The 19,668-nt window shown below is 44.4% G+C and overlaps 1 protein-coding gene across 8 annotated transcripts in view; it reads left to right on the plus strand.

Annotated features, from left to right (window-relative positions):
* The window catches only part of LOC147640786 (Transducin/WD40 repeat-like superfamily protein), a 58,015-nt gene that overhangs the window by 29,209 nt on the left and 9,138 nt on the right, over positions 1-19,668 (plus strand). For all 8 annotated transcript variants that reach the window (XM_086815156.1, XM_086815179.1, XM_086815150.1 and 5 more), the window contains exons 4-7: positions 3,533-3,828; positions 4,357-4,496; positions 4,609-4,683; positions 14,212-14,302. In XM_086815156.1, coding sequence (XP_086671282.1) covers positions 3,533-3,828; positions 4,357-4,496; positions 4,609-4,683; positions 14,212-14,302 — 602 coding nt within the window. The remainder of the gene's footprint in view (positions 1-3,532; positions 3,829-4,356; positions 4,497-4,608; positions 4,684-14,211; positions 14,303-19,668) is intronic.

Consider the following 19,668-nt stretch of genomic DNA (forward strand, 5'->3'; position numbering starts at 1 on the left):
TCTCATTCAGTATAGTTAATCTCATTATGCTTAGTGCTGATGAATACCTTGTGAGTGCTACTCTATTTTAGTGTTAATCCAAGCTTAGTGCTTAATCCATTTTCCCACCATTAACCAACCCTTTCTTTCCCATCATTGAAAAGATCTCCCTTTTTTTAAGGTGTGAAAAAGGGAAAATGCCTTTGATTTCTGTGCTGAATGGGGGCTGCCACCACCTTGAAAAAATGCCCCCGACTGATGAGGGTTTGCTGAGGATGAGCTCCTCTCTCTGAGCTTCAACCAGAGCTCAGTGTTGAGCTCAATGCCACTATGACCAGCAGCCCTTAGAAGCTGTGAGTGGAGCTCAAACAGAGCCTGTCTGCTGCGCCCACCAGGACATGTAGCCTGCAGAGAATGTCAAGATTGAGCTCAGATGTGAGGTCAGTTCTCCACCACAGAAGGCACACACAGTACCTCTCCAATTCACTGCTCACAACAGCCCAAAGATGCGCCGAAAATTGGGCTGTAGGTAGACGCCACTTTTGCTGATAAAATGAGATCAGTTGGGCTAGGTTTGAGCTGAGCTTGGAACTCAAATGAGAGCTGAGACTTCCAACCAGAGAGCCTCAAAGTTGCTTCTGTTTGCTTGTCTTATTGCTTCAAATACCCGGCTTCTTATTAAGCTTCAAAATCATAAGAGTTTAGATGCTTGATTTAGCTCACATAGATCAGTAGCTCACACACAGTGAAAGATGCTCATACACAGAGTAGTAAGCAAGTATAAATAAGCTAATTTGGTTGAGCACAATGTGCCCACTTTAGCTTTGATACCAATTGATGGTAAAGAGTGAGTGGATTAGTGGTGGAAATGGATTAACACTCACATACACACAAAGTGTTGATTAGCACTAAGCATAATGAGATTAATCATAATGAATGACGCTAAGCACAATAATTAACTCATAAAGACAAGAGAGCATAGTTTCCATTGGGAGCACACAGGATTATATTAAACAAAAGAGGTTACATCACAAAGTACTCTCTACTCACATTGGAATGTGAGAGCTAGCTGACTTTATAGGCCTCCATGAGCTAGGTGCCTAGATCCAGTTTCCTCTTCACCTTTCCTAGATCTACTCTTCTTCTCCTACACAATAGGGAGATGCCCTGATTAGTGGAGATTCATGCCACACTCAATGGTAGCTGTAAGTGCTGCCCTATACTTAGCCTCATAGCTAGATGTGGTCATTGTTGGTTGTTTTTTGCCGAACCTTGATATGCATGAACCACCAAGAAAGAAACAAAATCCACTAGTGGACACTTTGATGTCATATCATCTTGCCCAGTCCGAATCACTAAAGACATGAAGTTGTAACTCACTCCCCCAGGGTAGAACAATCCAAAGAACTGACTGCCCTGTAAGCGGAAAACCCGCTTGACAGCCTGTCAATGCCTGGTACTTGGGCAATACATAAATCTACTCAATTGTGAGACCCCATATTGAATGTCTCGCTAGGTGTTGCATAACTAGATCAAGCATCCAACAGCTTGTTGATATAGTGTTTGCTCAAAAGGCTCATGAGAATCCTAAATGTTTAGCTTGGCACCTATCTCAACTGGTGTAGCCAGAGGCTTACAATCCTCAAGACTAAACCTTATCAGTAGTCTCTATATAAACTTGGACTGCATCAAGACAATCGCATCATCACGCTGTTAGAATTGAATGCCCAAATAGTTATGAAATGGGCCCAAATCTGACATCTCAAAAGAAGCTTGTAATTCAGCCTTTAAGGTTGAAATCTTCTTAACATCGGGACTTGTGAGTAGCATGTCATCAATGTATGTAACGATGACAACAAATCCTGTTGAGTCTTCCTGACATACAGGGTGCTCTGTGTGTGGGCCTATTACAAGTATTTTCTCGTACCATGCTTTGGAAGCTTGCTTAAGGCCATACAAAGCTTTCCATAACCTACACACTTTGGCTTCTGAGTCCTGACCCTTCTAAACAAGGCCATGAGGCTAAGATACATAGACCTCCTCATGCGAATCACCATTCAAGAAGGCGGTTTTGATGTCCAATTGATGCACTTTCCAATGATGATGTGCCGCCATAGCAATGATACACCTGATGGTGGTCATACGAGATGTGGATGCAAAGGTCTCATCATAATCTGTGCCCTTTTGCTGTGCATAACCTTTGACAAAGAAGTGATGTATGCAGATGCTACTCCTCAGACTATGTGAGTAAAACTTGCATCCATCTGGATTCTGTGCTCCCTTGACTTTGCATGCTGAGACAACCACCAACTGCTGCAAAGTCTCATGTTAGGCTTAGAAGGTTGGTGCTCGCTCGGGACAACTTCTAGTAGAACATATTCAAGAAAATAAATTTTGTTGCTATAAACACAAGGTAAAATTGCAGTGATTGCCTCAAATGGCTCTGCAACTACTTGTGTTCATGATTGTAGTGAAAACACATTGGCTGGTGGCTCCTCCTTGTGTGCCTCAGCTACTGAAGAGACTATTAATGATGGTGGCTTGTAAACTGTTGCTAGAGACTCTCCTTAAGACATTGCTGATGGTGCTACTAACCCTCAAGCAAATATTGGATTTGTGTGTTAAAACTTAATTCTCATAAGTGAGAAGAGCTAGGGTGTGTAGTGATTGCTGTATGCATGCATTCAGAGAGGAGGCAACTTTAGTATGTATAGTCATGTTGATAACTATGTGTTGGAGAATCAATCTACCTTCTAAGCCATTAAACTACACATAATTTATTTTCTTCCCTAGCAACTAGTCTATTCAGCTACTACACAAACCTTATAATCACTTCCTTGCATCAGTCTGCATGCGATTATGTTCAGGCGTGTGCTTTTGCACACAAGCATTACATTGTGGAGGTGAGCATTGAGGCTAGTGCATAGAATAGCTAGGATGTTAGTCAAGTGGTTTGAAGCTTTGAGAATAGATGCAGTCAAGGTTACACTTTGGTTTTTGTTAAGTTTGGGAGATAACCTGAATTTTCCATTGGTATACATATCATAGTAACAAAAAAACTTGTGTTTGAAGGTTAGAAACCTCTGATACATTTCGAGCTAGAGTATCTCTAAAAACCACTTGGCAAAGAAATTTTGTCCCAATTTGGGATTGAAAATTTTGACGCCTTTTTTGTTTGCCCATGAACAGCTTTTCCACCCCCCTTTTTGCAGGTTTCGTCACACTTTCACCTCTTGATTGCAGCCCCTAACCTTCTTCTTCCTGGCTTCAGCCCCTTTGCAGCCTTCTTCCTCCCTTCCTCTTCTTTTCATCGTCCTCTTCTCCCTTTCTTCCTGTTTCTCCCCCTCCTCCTCTGTCTTCTCCTTCTTTTCACTTTCTCTTCTGTCTCTTCTCTTTTCAAGAAGTTTCATATAATTTTAAAGCTAGTTTTTCAATATTTCACTGTTTTTTTTTTCCGGAGGGTGCAAAACTTTATGAACCTCAAAACTTTTCTTGTGATGACTATTCTATGTATTCGTCTGATTTTGATCTCTGTTTGTTTCATGAGCTATAGGTTCTTACACTTGAATGTTCCTGGTGGCAATTGTCCGACGGCAGTTGCATTTGGAGAAGGTGCATCCCAACTCGTAGTTGCAGCAGAGAACATATCAGGAGCCTCCTTGTTTATGTATGCTGCAGCTGGAGGGAAGGCAGCAGCTGATGCTAAGGGACAAGGCAAGTTTCCACCTCCAGAAGTCAAGTGGGAGAAGCATCAGGTGCACAATAGGAAAAACATTGTCACCCTTGCTGCTGCGCCTGCAAGCTATGGAAGTGGTGATGGAAGCATTATAGTTGCTTCCTGCTCTGAAGGTAATTTGGAGAGCTCCATGTAGAAAATGCCCCTCCCTGTTTGCTTTTCATGTGTGCTGGTTGAAGGCTCTAAATTCGTTTTTTTTGAGGTCGTTTTTACTGAATGAAAGTGTCATGAATTGGTGACACCTGAGGGTTGCTAGTATGGGGTTTGTGAAAGTAAGTTGGCAGTGGCAGCTCAAGATGGAATGTGGAATAGAGTGAAGAGATGTGTTGATGGGTTGGAAGGCTGCCATTAACATCAAAATAGAGGTAGATGGTGAGCTTTGGTTGTAAGTTTTGGGTCTTAAGAAGGCTGTAGAGGCAGCAAAAAGTAGTGGTATTGAAAAAGGTGGTGGTCCCTGGTTGAAGTCCTCGTATGTCCTAGTGATACACTAGTGGGTGGTGGTAGCAGTTGTAGGTGGCCATGATGGTGGTAGAAATGGCCATGGTGGTGATAGTGGCATAGTGATCATGGTGGTGATAGTGGTTGTAGGTGGTGGTGGTAGTCATGTGATTGTGGTAACTGCTTCGTTTTGGATTTGGCAGGAACGGACATTAAGCTCTGGTTAGCAGCAGATGGGAAGTGTGTTGGAACTGTTGACACCAATCAGCTCAAGAATACTATGGCTGCGCTTTCTCCAGATGGGCGCTTTCTTGCAGCTGCAGCTTTTACTGCAGATGTTAAAGTGGGTCAACTATCTTTTTAATACAGAAAATGCATGGAAGCTTTATAGATGCCAAATATGTATCTAAGATAACTCTCTTGTTTTCAAAGGGAAAGTAACTTGTTGTGTATAGGTATGGGAGATAATTTATGGAAAAGATGGATCGGTGCGGGATGTTAGCAAGGTCATGCAACTCAAAGGACATAAGGTAGTTTGGTCAGCACTCTTTTTCTACTCTTATGCTTTTCCGCTACTGTGATGACTTCTCAGTAGGTTGGGAGAAATGAAATGCTCCACTCTCATGGATGACTTCTCAGTAGGTTGGGAGAAATGAAATGCTCCACTCTCATGGATGAAGCTTCTTTTGCTTCATTGCAACTCCTCCTACTTATGGAACACTATGGGGTAAAAGTTGGTGACCATGGCAAAGGGGAACTGGGTTTAGGGTGGTTTTGCTAAAAGCTCTACCTATCCATTCTCTCTCCCCTTGACATCCTTCTAGAAGTGCAAATTCTTCTTTTCTCTTACACTCCTAAGGATGTCTCCATTGGTCCTGGCCACCACAGTCAGCCAAGGGGCATCACCAAAGCAAGGTTGTGGGTACGTTAACTCTTGGAAAGTATTCCTAGCCAAGGAGTTCCTCCTCCCTTGTCTGCTAGGCTGGAACCTTTGAGCCATCCATTCCAAGCAGCCTCCTTCATGGCACCACAAGGTAGGGTCCTCACTTGTTGTAATACTGCTCTCACTGCTAACTTCACATCTCACTCCCTCTCACTCCCTCTCTATGCACGGGAAAACCCTGCAAGCAACAATGACACAACATAGAACCTCTCAACACAAGAACCGTGCCATAAAGTGTATTCCAGTGCTCACTCTTGCAATACAAGAGAGTTCACTACTATAGACACACCGCACCACACTCCTCACACACACATCCGATGCCTAATCTATTCCATAATCCTACACTTCGAGCTCCTCTCTCTCTTCGAGGTAGCTTCAGAGTTTACGACAGGAGTAGAAGAAGAAAATCATCAACCATTAAGGGAGAAAAAGAGGGAATAATCTCATTTGCCATCAAATGGGACACCTTGCTAGAGCTTGTCCCCGCTGTCAATCGAGGAGAGCGCCCCCCCCCACCCCCACTCCCTGTAACTCGCGGCGGGTGCCCGGGGGACTAGGGCCTTTGACACACTTGTTGATACCATCAATGCATATTAAAACACTTAAACATGGCCACATCCTTAACACATATCCATCATCACTTTGCATAAAACATAAAAGCTGGACAAAACATCCACAAATGCTGAAAATGGAACTTGCACATGTGACACCACATAGAGGCTAGAATGGGCTGAACACCCCCCCCCCCCCCCTCCCCCCCCTTTCCCTTGGAGTATTTTATTACCCAAGGAGAATAATATCATGTACAAGCTTTGAGGGCCTTACTCTCCCCACAGGAGATGCCGGATTATCCATATACAAATGCCATAACACAGCCCAACACGAGGCAGCCAAGCCGGAACATAGACTGTAGCTCCATGTGGGTACTGATTCTTTCCCAAAAACCACGGGTCTTCATGCAATAGAGCTGGTACAGCAAGTACAACGCTCCATTGAGCTGGTACAATAGGTACAGTGGCTGGTACAGCAGGCACAAAAAGTACAAATGCTGGTACTACAGATGTAGTGACTGGTACCAGCAGGTACAGTGGCTGGTACAGCAGGTACAATGGTTGGTACAGCAGGTACAAGGACTGGTACAACAAGTACAAGGGCTAGAAATCATAATAAATGATTAAATACCCTTGCCTTCAGTATTTCTTCGCGATGGAAGCCTCCAAAACAGTCCCCAACAGCCAGTATTCTTCATGGGCAGCCTTCAAGAGAGAGAGAAAGAGAGTAGCCATCATTAGGGCAGCCTGTAATGGTGGTAGAGGCTAGTGTGCATCAAGAGAGCCTCTGTTAATGAAGAGAGGGGGCTCCAATTTATAGATTTGGGACTCCCATGAGTGAAAATGGAAAGAGAAGGCTATGATGACAAGTGGAGAGCCACACAATAGCTGGAGTGACAAGTGTGAGGCCACTTGTGAAACCGGCCTGAAGGGCGGTGAAACAAACACTCGCACATAAAACACTTCAACACCATTGAGGACCTAGAAAAGGAAAACAAACAGGGGGGGCTAGAGTGCTCCTGCAAACAGTACACGGACACCGATTGGTCCCAAAACGCAATGGCGCCCCTTGCGGTATTTCTTTAATTGATTATTAGAGCTTTGATTACAATAAGGCTGGGAACTCAGCCGTCACAGTAGAACCCCTGAAGCCTGCAAAGAACGTGCATCATGGCTTCTTTTCCACCCGGCATCCACAAACAAGTCCAGCCATTGTTCACATCGAAAGACTCTCTCACATTGAGTCTGCATACAAAAGCTTTCTCCTATGATCAAGGCTGCCACAACCATCCATAGCCTCTCACACTATGAACAGCATCACATCCTGACACATCCAGTGCTCCTGCATCACAACATAGACTCCCAAACTGTCTCTCAAAAGAGTATCACAGCACAGCATACCATACAGTCGACACACCTGTACCAACCCTCTCTACCTTCCAAGGGTACTATCCATCTCTGTCATGGATTCCCTGTCCCCTGCCCGATCAGTAGCAAGGCTGTACCAAACATGTGTCCATTCCTGTACCCTCTGCCTGCATGTGACCTATCTCCTGGAGAAACCCAAATACATGTTTCCTCGAGAAACCTACGACCTGTTTCCACATGAAACCCTTAGGCCTGTTTCCCTTTACCTGTTCCCTCATGAAACATCTGGCAACATAGAGATGCCCATAGCTGTAGGTCCCTTTGTTCCTTTTTAGCAGGAAGAAAACAATCTGCTCCATGAGCACGCAGCCATGCGAGCTTGCATCACTCCCATGCCAAGAAACATAACCAAATGACTTGTACTTGTAGCCAGAAACCCAAGTACATTGCTGAATTTGCAGCCAAACAAAAACAGCCCATAAACAGTCCTCAAACTGATCTCAAAACAGTCCCGAGCATTGCTCATGTTCATAGCCACATGAACTGCCATGAAACAGTCCATAAACCCTTTCCAAAACAGTCCCCAACGGGCCTGTATACTCAGCCACATAGCAGCCAACCAATCCTACACTCATTAGGCCTATAGCCAACTTTGTGTGAACACTCTAGGTGTGAACTACCTCTTAGTTAGAGTTAAAAGATTGGGTTTGGTGCCTATAAAAGAGTATTGTACTTGGTAGTTTATTCATCTTTCATAATACAATCATCTTGTGTTGTGCCCAATTTGCTCTCTCGTGTGCTCAAGCTTGTCCTTCTCTCTCTTCTTCACACTCCACCATCATGGAGATATTTCATCCTCCATATCTCCATGATTGATCTCCTGTGATTGTCAACATTTTCATGGAGATGCATGCTCGTGGCTGTAGCCTTGCATTTGAGGACAGATTTGCAGCCAGCCTCCTAGCATTGCCCGGGGAGGCCAAAGTACTCAACTCTCTTCAAAATAGGAGCCCTACGGAGGCACGAAAGCGATATGGCGTGTGGAATTGTATCTTGAGAGTCTATGTGGATGCGAAGAGACGGAATCCCTACTGTCCGAGCTAGAGCCGGAGCGGCGGTGGGGGGGGGATTCCATCACTCTTCTGATAACACCACCTATCATCGGGAGGAGTGGAAGATGAGGCGCAGGTTGGAGGGCTAGAGGCAGGGTGCACAACAGCGAAGGTGATGCTCAGTGGGGCACAAGATGGGAGGAGAGGACGATGGCTAGCGGAAACACAGGAGGAGGCAGGCGGGGCAGCGCGAAGGAGGAAGGAGGAAGGGGGGGGGTGTTTGTACTTATTAAGAGTAACTCGGTTTGAGTACACTTTGGAAGTCCTTCGTGTAGCGGCTACAACCTTTGAAGACATGTTGGCTTTACTCCTCGAGAATGATAGGATAACTAAAGAAGAATAGGAAACAAGCAATAGCTATGATCATGACAAAGTCTTCATCAACTCCAACAACTAGAAAAGTGGCAGGAAGATTCAGTGCAGATATTGCAAGCGGGTAGGCCACAAAGAAGCAATTTGTGTCAAGAAGAAAGAGAAGGAACAAGAGCAGCACCATGCAAATCTCATCTCCGGAGAAGACATTCTAGATCCATCCAAACATGGTGACGAAGAAGAAATCCATGTTGCAACTATTGAGTTCCAGAATGCCCGCCTTCATGAGGAGGAAGACTATTATTGGGCTTTCTAAGTTCTCTCTCTATTTATGTCTGTGTCATGGGTACTCTGCTTAGGTAGTCTCCCAAAAATGAGTTGTAATGAATGTTCAATGTATTTGTTGGTGTTTGTGTTTTTACTGCCATGTGTAAGGCTCCTTATCTATCATCCTTGTTAGGAGCAAAGGGGGGTGACAAAGAGCTGGTCTTGAAGCTCCGGCCACTTGCCGATAGGAGGATTAGCATGGCACAGGAGGTGCACATGGCTAGTTCGCTCATTTACAACATTTGATGGAGTTAGAAGGTAGTTACTTACTTTGCATGTTGGGTCTCACCTCCGTCACTCCGAAGGGGGGTTTGTTGGGTATTTCGGAGCTTCACGTCTGTGTTTGTCTTGTGTGTAACTTAATTCATATGTATGTGTGTGTGAACATCTACTTAGGTGTGAACATCCCGCTATATGTGGATATGGTAAGTGTGCCACATGTCATTAGGATGTGTGTATCCTGTGTGCGTAACATGTGTCCTGTGTATGTGTCAAAAGATAAGGCTACTCCCAAGCCTACAAAGCAATTGTACTTTGTTTAGTTTTTATCACATCAATCCATCACAGCACTTGATCATACAATTTTCTCTCTCTTCCATATCTCTTTGTCACTTGCCCTATGGGGAAGTTTAGTATGTAGTCTACATCTAGATATATGTAGTGGCCTGGTTGGGAGAGATGTGCATCGACAGGTATTGCTTGGAAAACTTTTATAAGTCTCCCTATGGATTAGAGACTTGCATCCTTCCCAGCACCTTAGAGGGAGTCTTAGACGGATCGATCGAATTGATGCAGCTATACCTCGTGAGTGGATTATTGGCACATTTCAAGATCGACATCATCCTAGGTGGCTAGGAGTTTTCTCCAGGACAAGAGTGCCATTACAGGTGTTAGACTTGCTGGATCAGAAACAGGAGGGAGATTGTGTTTTTTATTCTATCCAGCCAAGATGGAGATGGTTGAAATGTAGCACACGAGATTATTCTTGGCGTTGCCCTTCATCCAGTGAGAGTAGTTAGTGGCTCAAGAAAGCACCGGCATGTTGACCCTGTGCCTAATATTGTAACCCATGGGTCTTGGTGCTTATTGTTGTATGGTGGATGTTCTATCAGATATCTTCATTGGGATCCTGGTGAGTGGGAGTGGATTGATGCAGCCAATCCTATGAAGAGTCAGCCTTTTTTCAGCTTCACTGTCCGTAATGCTAGGCTCCTTCTACTAGATTCAGAGGACTCCTACACTTATGCCCACTTTTTTTTGGTTATTCTTACATGGTGGCCTTCCCATTAAACATTGGAGGGTTATTTTTGGAGTAGACCCCACCTGCCCGAGATGCCTGGTAGCTTCTGGGACAATGCAACAGCCATAATGACATGCACAGTATAGACCACTGTTGCAGAGGATTGATACTTCTTGGGAGCTCATTGGCACTATCATAGGTTGGCAGATTTGGAGGGCCAGATGCACTGAGGCTATTGAGAGCATTAAAATATATGACACTCAGTGCATTTGAACTATATGGGGAGATATTATTTACACTCTCATGACCACATGGGCTCCTATACAGGGACCATCCAGATCTGCACAAGCAAAGTGCACTTCTTGAGGGAGTGGGATCAAGGGATCTTTTTTTCAACGACCCCCACAGGACTCTCTTGGCACCTTTGTGCCCATATTGGTTGAGATCACCCTACATTTTGGGATGAGGTCTTGTTTTGTTCCGGCTTCCAGCCGTGATTTTGTCTATTCATACTTAATAGAAGTCTCCTTTTTGAAAAAAAAAAGCATGCTTTATGTATAACAAGGATGCTCACAAGGGCGGCCAACAGCCCGCCTTTTATATACAAGGGACTGATTCGTGCATGTCCCAGAAAAGTAAGTTTCCTCCAAAAAGGATGCGCCTACAAACATCCAGAAGAGTAACGCTTTTTACCTATAGTTTGGAGAAAAGCGTTTTTTAAATAAAAATGCTCAATATATTATAGACACTTGCTTTTTTTAGGATGGCATGTAAGTCCTGAAATACACCCATGCCTGCAGCCAGATTCAGCCTTTCTGTCTGCCTTAACTTTACATGACACATGGTCAGGCTTCCATACCCATGGGTAACAAGCAGACAGCACTTTTGGCACCCAGAAAGCATGCCACAGCACACTACAGTTCACAGCCTCTCCTGCACTCTTCTGTAGTCACACCTCATACATGTGTTATGGTCGCTCCACATCCCCCCCAACACCACAACGCGCCCCCAACCCCACCCCCCCCCCCCCCCCCCCCCCCCCCCCCCGCCCCGCGCGCCCTGCCCGTCCCCCAGTCGTCTGCTCATCCAAGTTGATGTTGTTTACAGCTATATACAGAAAAAGCATGCAGTAGAGTCCCAAAAAGCATGAACTGCTGTGCACAACCATAAGTGCACAAGATTCAGCATTCTGTAGAACTCGACCAGCTCTCTGTATATTACAGCTGACACTCACAAAACCTCATGTGCTTAAAAACGATCAAGGCCTAGGGTTTCACTCAAACACATGCATGCAAGGACTATCAGGGAACAAACAACATACACAAACACGACAAAAAGCTCTTGCTTTCTCCATAGATATGGTACGATTTCAAGAACTGTCTGAGCATCCCTAACCATAGCATCTTCCCTGTTCACCTTTGACTTTGCTCCGTCCTCAGCCAAGTGTCCCCCATACCACCGGGCCTTGGAAGATTAAAACCTGCCCACATTAGAATCCAAAAGATCCATGCAATGAATTTTCTCCTCTCCTTTGGAGTGTTTATACCAGCAAGTCTGGCTCTGATACCAATGTCAAGTCCCTAGGCTAACAGATCCTGCGATTAAGCATAAACTAAAAGGAAAACACCCAAACTCCGGCATCTAGCTCACCGCCCAACCATAGAGCCATTCAGGCTCATCCTCGAGTAGAGGGGGATAGTAGCAGGCTCCACGTGCAAAGACCCTAGCATCCTGTACCATCAGTACACACCCATTGGATGTAAGCACAGAGTAGTTTCAAGACCTAGAGTCCAGGTGTGAGGAGCTCTCTCTCAAATTGACTCATAAAGTCACCTATATAGGCCTCCTATAAACTAGGAGCCAAATATAGCACACGTCTCATAAAAGCTACTAACCCTCACTTAAGAGGCCTAACCCCTAGGCTATGGTTAACCTAACCTGAAGGTCTTAATCCTAGTTAGCCTTGGGACGTAATAGACATGGGGGTTGCAGGAGTGATGAAGAACTCTTTACTGGGGTTGGCAGAAACATTGGCTCCTTGATGGAGCTGTTGTTGCTACATCAAGGAGAGGCCCTTCAAAGGGTAAGAATCTTTATCTTCATGACCCCCTTTTTCGCAGAAGGAGCAATACTTCTTTGAGGGGCAGTCACACTAGGGGTGTGGCCTTGAGAGTGACATAAAGCAGACCACGGTGGGCTCACCTTGGGGTCCTTTGATGTTAGCTCCTTGATCTCCTGCCAGAGGGCTACAGCTGCATTTTCATGTTGAGATGTCTTGATGTATCTTGGACAACTCGTCAAGGGTGGAGGAAGCTGATGTAGACGCCACCATGGGTATCAAGGGTGTCGTTGGTGGGAGAATGCAAGAAAGGATGGGGATGACCGTAGGCCAACAAGCCGTACTTCGCTATGCCATGAGTTGAGTATTCTCCAATTGCGTGGCCTTCACTCTTGCAGGGTACCTTGGGGAGGAAAAGTTTCTCTCATCTTCTTCTCCATTTGTGGAGGGAGTGCTTGAAGCACCCATTGTTGAAACATGTAGTTTCCAGGGTCATGAGGCAGCCGAGCTGCAAGAACCTTCGCCCATGTGATGAACTGGGCCACTGATTCACCCACCCTCATGGAAAGTTGATTAAGCTCTTGGGTGGTGAGGTCATAATAGTTCCCTGGCTGGAAGGTGGCCAAGAACTGTTGTCGGAGCGTCGCCCCAGTTGGCAAAATGATTGGCATCAAACTGGCTATACCACCGGTCTGCTCCCTCCAAAGTTGTGGGGAAGAGCACCAACCGGGGGCATCATCCCAATTTAAGCCAAGGGAGTCGCACACCATGAGGAAACACCTAATGTGATCTTTGGCATCCTCTGCTAGTGCTCCTTTGAAGATAGGCAACCTTACCTGCAGATGGCTCAAGATAGTGGCTAGAGGCGGGCTCAGTAGCTTGAGCAGCAGCAATGGTGGGAGATGTGAGTATGGAGGGAAAAGTAAGGGAATGGGGAAGAACTGTGGACTTTGCCCCATGCCTACGACTAAACTTCAAGGGGGTGAGGAGCTACCAGAAGATCTATGCACTACACAAACTCAAACACATGAAATACAGACAAACAATATTATCCTTGAGATCTATGACCGTCCCACTTTGACCGCCGAGGGGCGTCACCATAGCGAGTTTGTGGGTATGTTTAGCTCTTGGGAAGTATGCCCAGCACTTCTCCCTTGTCTGCTAGGCTGGAACCTCTTGAGCCATCTGCTCCAAGCAGCCTACTGTCGTGGCACCACAAGGTAGGGTCCTCACTCATTGTAATGCTTCTCTCACAGCTAACTTCACCCCTCACTCCCTCTCTCTATGCTCGAAACAAATCCACAGACATGCAAGCAACAATGACACAAGATAGAAGCTCAACACAATAATGATGCCATAAACTGTAATTCAGTGCTCACTCTTGCAATACAAGACGATAGTTACCATAGCCACACCACACCACATATCACACACACACCCCCGATGCCTTAGTACAATGTTCTAATCTTTTCCATAATCCTACACGTCGAGCTCCTCTCTCTTTTGAAAATAGCCTCGGAGTTTACAAGGGGAGTAGAGGAAAAACATCATTAACCATGAAGGGAGGGAAAGAGGGAACAATCTCCATTGGGAAAGAGGAGATCACACTTGAGAGAGATCTTTGTTCACCTTGGGAAAGGGGAGAGATGTGAGTGGAATGAGTGTCGCAGACTTGCATAGCCTAGGGTGGCCATGCACAAGGTGAGTACCCAAGGCCATCGGCGGTCAGAGAGGGCAGTGGTGGCAGTAGCCGGAGAGTCGATGGTGGCGGCAGCCAGAGAGGTCAACGGTCGGCACTGGCAGGTGGAGAAGTTGATGGTGATAATGGAGTTTGGAGGACCTGGCCATGCATATACAACTCCCAAAATATTCTTGGCATGTGAAGCTACACCACAGCAAGAGTCCTTGATGTGATGTTGTTTTGCTTTAGTTATGGTAACTATGCATGTAACATGGTAGCAGAGCCTGCACTTAAAAAGGCAGTTGTTTGCTATGTCAGAGAAGACTGTTTAGATTTAAACATTGAGAGGATAGAAATTAGCTTCCTTCCTATTTCTAAAGGTTTGAATTGATAGTATCTAGGCTTCAAAATTTGATTTGTCATGATTAAAATTGGCAGGAGAGTAACATCGGCTGTAAATTACAGAGTGCAGTTACGTGGTTGAGCTTTACATGGAATTCTGCTGGGATCATCACAGCATCAAAAGATGGCTCAATCAGAGTTTGGAATATCAATGGTATGAAGCTAAAAGCATGGGATTTTTCTTTTTTGTTGTCTCTGTTGTATGGACAACGGTTCAAAAAAGTCTCGACTTAAATTCCGGCGGATAGTGTAGAGATTATATTCTCTTTTTTTTTTTTGCTCGAGGGGGGGGGGGATTACTGTATGAAGCTTAATCTCAATTAACATAGATAAGCTTTTTCGAAAATAATATCTCAAGTGAAAATTCAGTTGTGGCAAACTTATTGTGGTCATCCACCAACAGAAGTTTGAATTGCAAGAGAGCTGAAAGTTGCTTCTTTATGCAGCTGTCTTTACTTCCTTTTGGATTCAAGTATCTTAAATGATTGGACTTTGAGGCTGATCTAAAAGAAACCTCAACATGTAGCATCCACTGAACATATAAAGAGTAGACATTACGTCGAATTTGGGTTTTTTGAGCGTGCCTAACCTTCGTGTATGGTGTGACAAACCTTCCCAGATCACTGATGGCAGCAGTAAATCAAAAGCACCCAGAGACAGTAGGAGTTGAGAAAATAGCTTAGCACACCCTCCTCGGGTCCTTATTCCCTCCTCCTCCTCTGCCTTTCAGGTGTGGGACTCTAGCTTTTCTTCTTTTCTGACCTACCTTTGACGGAATCTGTGTCTTTAGGTCTTCTTTTGTTGTTCTGGATTCTTCTGGTCTTCATTTGATCTTTCTTCTGATCCTGTCTTGCAAATCGCTGTGGGCTTACCTTTATAAGGCGCCACAAATATCCAACTGATAGTATTTTTCTTACGAGTTCTACCTTCATACTGTCTTCTTGAGTTCCTGGCTTGTCCATTCCCAAATGGCCATTTACTTCTAGGTGGCTATGACCCATCATTGGGGTGCACCTACAACTACCCAGTATGTGCAAACTCTAACCTACTCTCATAGTCACTCAGTCGACCGCGTCTATTCATGTGGGCTTACAAGGAGGTTTGCTGAAAGCCCCAACTCCATGTACACGTCCTTAGTTGTCTTGGCACACGTGTATGTGGGCTGATGCATGTGACATCTTACCACAACACTAGGTGCGGTGTAAGCCCAGCGGGGCGTGCAATGACAAACTCAACCACGTATCCAAGAGATATAGATAGAGAGAGGAAGGGGGAGAGAGAGAAGAGTATAGGGGTTTCACACAGTACACCACACTGAGTGGGGAATAGGCCCCGCCCCCTTTTTAGGAATTTATTTCAGGAGCAATCCACGGGCACGCTGGATCAGTATAATCAATGAATACAAAACAAACAGATATGCCGATGTTGGATATCCAAGTCGATGTCGATGTCGATGCGAGGCACAAGATCTCTGATGTCGAGCACACCACGGGGATGATCTCTCATCGGGCTAGTACCAGGTCCAATATTCAAATCTAAATCCAAATCCAAATCCAAATCCAAATACAAGTCCTAGTTCCAATCCAAGTCCAAGTTCCAATCCAAGTCAAAGTCCAATTCCAAGTTCTAGTTCCAATCCAATGATCAAGTCCAAATCCAGATACAAGTCCAAGAATCACTCACTCATCCCATGAGTAATCTCCACAACTCGTATAGCCTTGTCGATGAAGAAAACCATGGAAAAGCTCTTTCTGGCAAGAAAACTGATATGTGAACGGTGTTTTAATGATTTTCGGGCAATAAAAACCTCCAAAAAGCAAGTTTTAGGGTTTTTGATTTTTAAGGGTTTTTGAATTTTCAGTCTGTACATGTCCATACTATTATGTCCATACTGTTCTGCACAGTTCCGTATGGCTGTACGGATCCGTACAGTTGTACGGACAGATGATGACATGGCACTATAGTTGATGGGGTACTCTGAATCGACGGGCTACGATGAAAAACTCCATGATTTGGTTCATGATCAAGTAGATGATGATGGAGAAGATGATCTCCACGCTTCAACAAAGATGGCAACATGATGAAGAGGTTCTTCTTCAACTTGATGCTCAAGAGAGGCTCATGCTTCTTTTATACTTGGGGAAGCCTTGCTTTTTGCCAAAAAGTGATGCTTTTGCTCTACTTTTGCCTTTTACTTTGCTTTTGGTCTTTTTAATAGTAAAATATTACTCAACTTTAGCCAAAAGTTCTTGATTTGTTTTTCTAGCTTCAAGGCCTTGCTTTTTGGCCTTGGAGCTGCTTTTTGAAAAAGTGGCATTTAGCTTTTTGGTTCGGCTTAGTCTCCTCTTTCTAATGGTGCGTTGGGGTCAACCCTAGTTGACCTTTTGCTTTTTCCTACTTTTTGACAAAGAATGGTGCTTTTTCTTAATCAAACCTTATGGACCATGTCCCCATGTCTTCTTCCACCTGTCTAGTGTCCGTGCATGGGTTTCATCATGTGAAATAGAGCTAGGAGAGTCAAATAGTTACATTCCCTCCCTTCCTCTTATTTCACAGTTGTCGTTGACTACAGACTGCAAGCGTTCCAAGCACATCCATATGTTCCATGTATATCCATGTGTTCCATGTACATCATGTACCTCTATATGTTTCAAGGTATTAGCTTCATTTGGTATTTCCCCATACTTGTGGTGTCATCTCCTCATCTGGCAACACCGTTGTTCTTGATGGTACATCTTCATGGCCTGTCACATGTGTTAGATATAATAAATGCATACTTACCTTCTGCAAAAACTAGACACAAGCTAGTCAACAAACAAATATGCATCATTCGCATCTACTGGGTATTCCAGGGATTGGCCAGGTAGTCTGGAGCCCAGTGTATGATCACATGCCATAAATCCAAGCATTGTCCACACACCAAAAACAGCACATAAAGTCAAAGAAATTCAAACATACATCAGTATGCAGTGCATAAGTAATGATCCTCCTGTTCATGGATTGTCGTGTTTGGTTTCATCGGAAGCGGTGTTGAGCTATTTGGCTCTTGAGGGAAACTGCTTAGACTATCGCTCAAGGCTATCTGGTCACTAGGATTGCCCGAGAGTTCGCTCAAGGCCATCTGGTCACTTGGACTGCCCGAGAATTCATCAATGGTCGTGTGAGCCATCTTGTCGCATTGACCGCCCGACTATGAAATCCAATATAGTCATTTGGGCCATCTAGTGGCAATGACCGCTTGACTGTGAAGTCCAATAGAGTCAATTGGGTCATCTAGTCACAATGACCGCCCTGCTGCGCGAAATACAATACAGTCATTTTGGTTGCAATGACCGCTCGACTGCGAAATACAATCCAGTAATCTGGGCCATCTGGTCGCAATGACCGCTCGACTGCGAAGTCCAAGATATCTGTCATTGTTGCTGTCAATGGATCATCGAGCATCGTTGTTTCCATATACAAATCTTGCTCCTTGGGCTATCGGGCATCGTTGTCACCCAAAGTAGAGCATGTCCAAGTAATCATTATAAGCAAAATAATGATCAATTCAGTCCAGTATATATTATATAATGAAGAGGGCTAGAGATACAATCCCTCCCTCTTAAATCTATCTTGATCGCAAGACGTCGATATACCTGTACTTCAAATATGTGAACCAACCACTTCCTCATAAACTCGAAGTATATCTAGATAGTCCAAGAAGTACTCTTCTGGCATCCCTTTGCATCCAATAGCGAATAGTTCCCAAAGTCTGAGAGGAACTTTCTGACCTCTGTTTTTCCTCTTTTTCTCATAGAATGAAACTCAATTTGTTTTGGCTCTTCCACCCTTGGTGGATCCTTCAATATAGGCTCCTCTGAGGGTAGCCGTGTACATGGTTTCCATAAACTGTCAGATGGCATTATATATCCTCCAATGATTTGAAAGGTCCAATCGATGGTACACATGGTTGATCTTCTTGGTATCCTGAAGAGGTCCATTTACCATCATTCCCTGACTTTGGCAATCCAAAGATAAAATCCATAGCAGTACTCTCCCATAGAACATTCACTGGGTGCAATAATCTTGCCAGCTTTTGTCAGTCAAACCTGTCCATCTGACAAAACCAAACATTCTTGAACATAAAAGTTAATGTTCTTTCTCATAGTAGGCCAATAGAAGTAGCTCTCCAAAGCTTGAAGTGTAGTCAAGATGTCTTTATGCCCCATAAAGAAAGGAGGGCACTCTTTCATTACTTTGGTCTCAATTCCTTGTGTCACACATAACCTGGGTTTGCATCATAAGTGATCTGATAACCCTACTTGATGACATAAAAAGTCACCAAATCTCTATTCTGCAATCTGTTTTAAAACATCTTTGAAATCCTCTTTGGTAGCATAAGGATCCTTCATCAAAGTGAAATCCATATGGTAACCTATAGAAACCGCATGGCTCAAGGGTCTCTGAGATAATGCATTTGCTTCCTTGTTGTCTTTGACATTCATAGGCCACAACATGGCCTGCTTAGTTCAAGATTGCTCCAATGCAATCTCATCATGTTCAACCACAAAAAGGTCTAGAATAACCAATACTGGTCCTTTGCTAACATAGAGTTTCAATGCTTCAAATGATTCTGTTTCAACTTTGGTCCACAAGATCCCACAACTTTCTTTGTCAAAACTTGCAATGGTCTAGCATCCACTGCAAACCTCTCGACAATATTCCTGGCATGATGTCAATTTGATAATTCTTCCAAAATGGTGGCTCTAAATCCTTCCAAAATGGTGGCCCTTTTGGCACGAAGATAGGCTTTGGAAGCTTTAACTTCTTCGGCTTGGTGGCTCTTTCCCTGATGAATTCTTCAAACATTTGAGCCCTTCTTTGGTCCTCTTCCCTCTTGGTTCTCCAAGCAAGGACTTATTTGTCTCTGAGAAATTGCCTGAATTGCTGAAAGTCATGGTACTCTTTTGATGACCCTGGTTTCCATCCTCAAGGCTTGGATCGGTCTCATAGTTGTTTCCTTCATTAGGCCCTTGGTATCCCTCTATTCTTGCCATGGTTCTGTCACCCTAAGAAAGTTTCTTCAAGAGAAATCCTGCTCTGATACCACTGTAAGCCCAGAGGAGCGTACAGTGACAAACTCAACCACGTATCCAAGAGATATAGATAGAGAGAGAGAGATGGGGGAGAGAGAGAAGGGTATAGGGGTTTCACATAGTACACACACTGAGCGGGAATAGGCCCTGTCCCCTTTTTAGGAATTTATTTCAGGAGCAATCCACAGGCATGCTGGCCAGGATTAGTGTAATCAATGAATATAAAACAAATAGATATGCCGATGTAGGATATCCAAGTCGATGTCGATGTCGATGTCGAGGCACAAGATCTCTGATGCCGAGCACACCACGGGGATGACCCATAAGTATCTCGCACCGGGCTAGTACTAGGTCCAATATTCAAATCCAAATGCAATGAATCCAAGTTCAGTGAATCCAAATGTAGTGAATCCAAGTCCAGATCCAAATCCAAATCCAAGTCCTA

This window comes from Cibotium barometz, chromosome 2, assembly GCF_041138505.1.
Source record: "Cibotium barometz isolate CiBa-2024 chromosome 2, ASM4113850v1, whole genome shotgun sequence".
In the NCBI taxonomy this organism is placed as follows: Eukaryota; Viridiplantae; Streptophyta; class Polypodiopsida; order Cyatheales; family Cibotiaceae; genus Cibotium; species Cibotium barometz.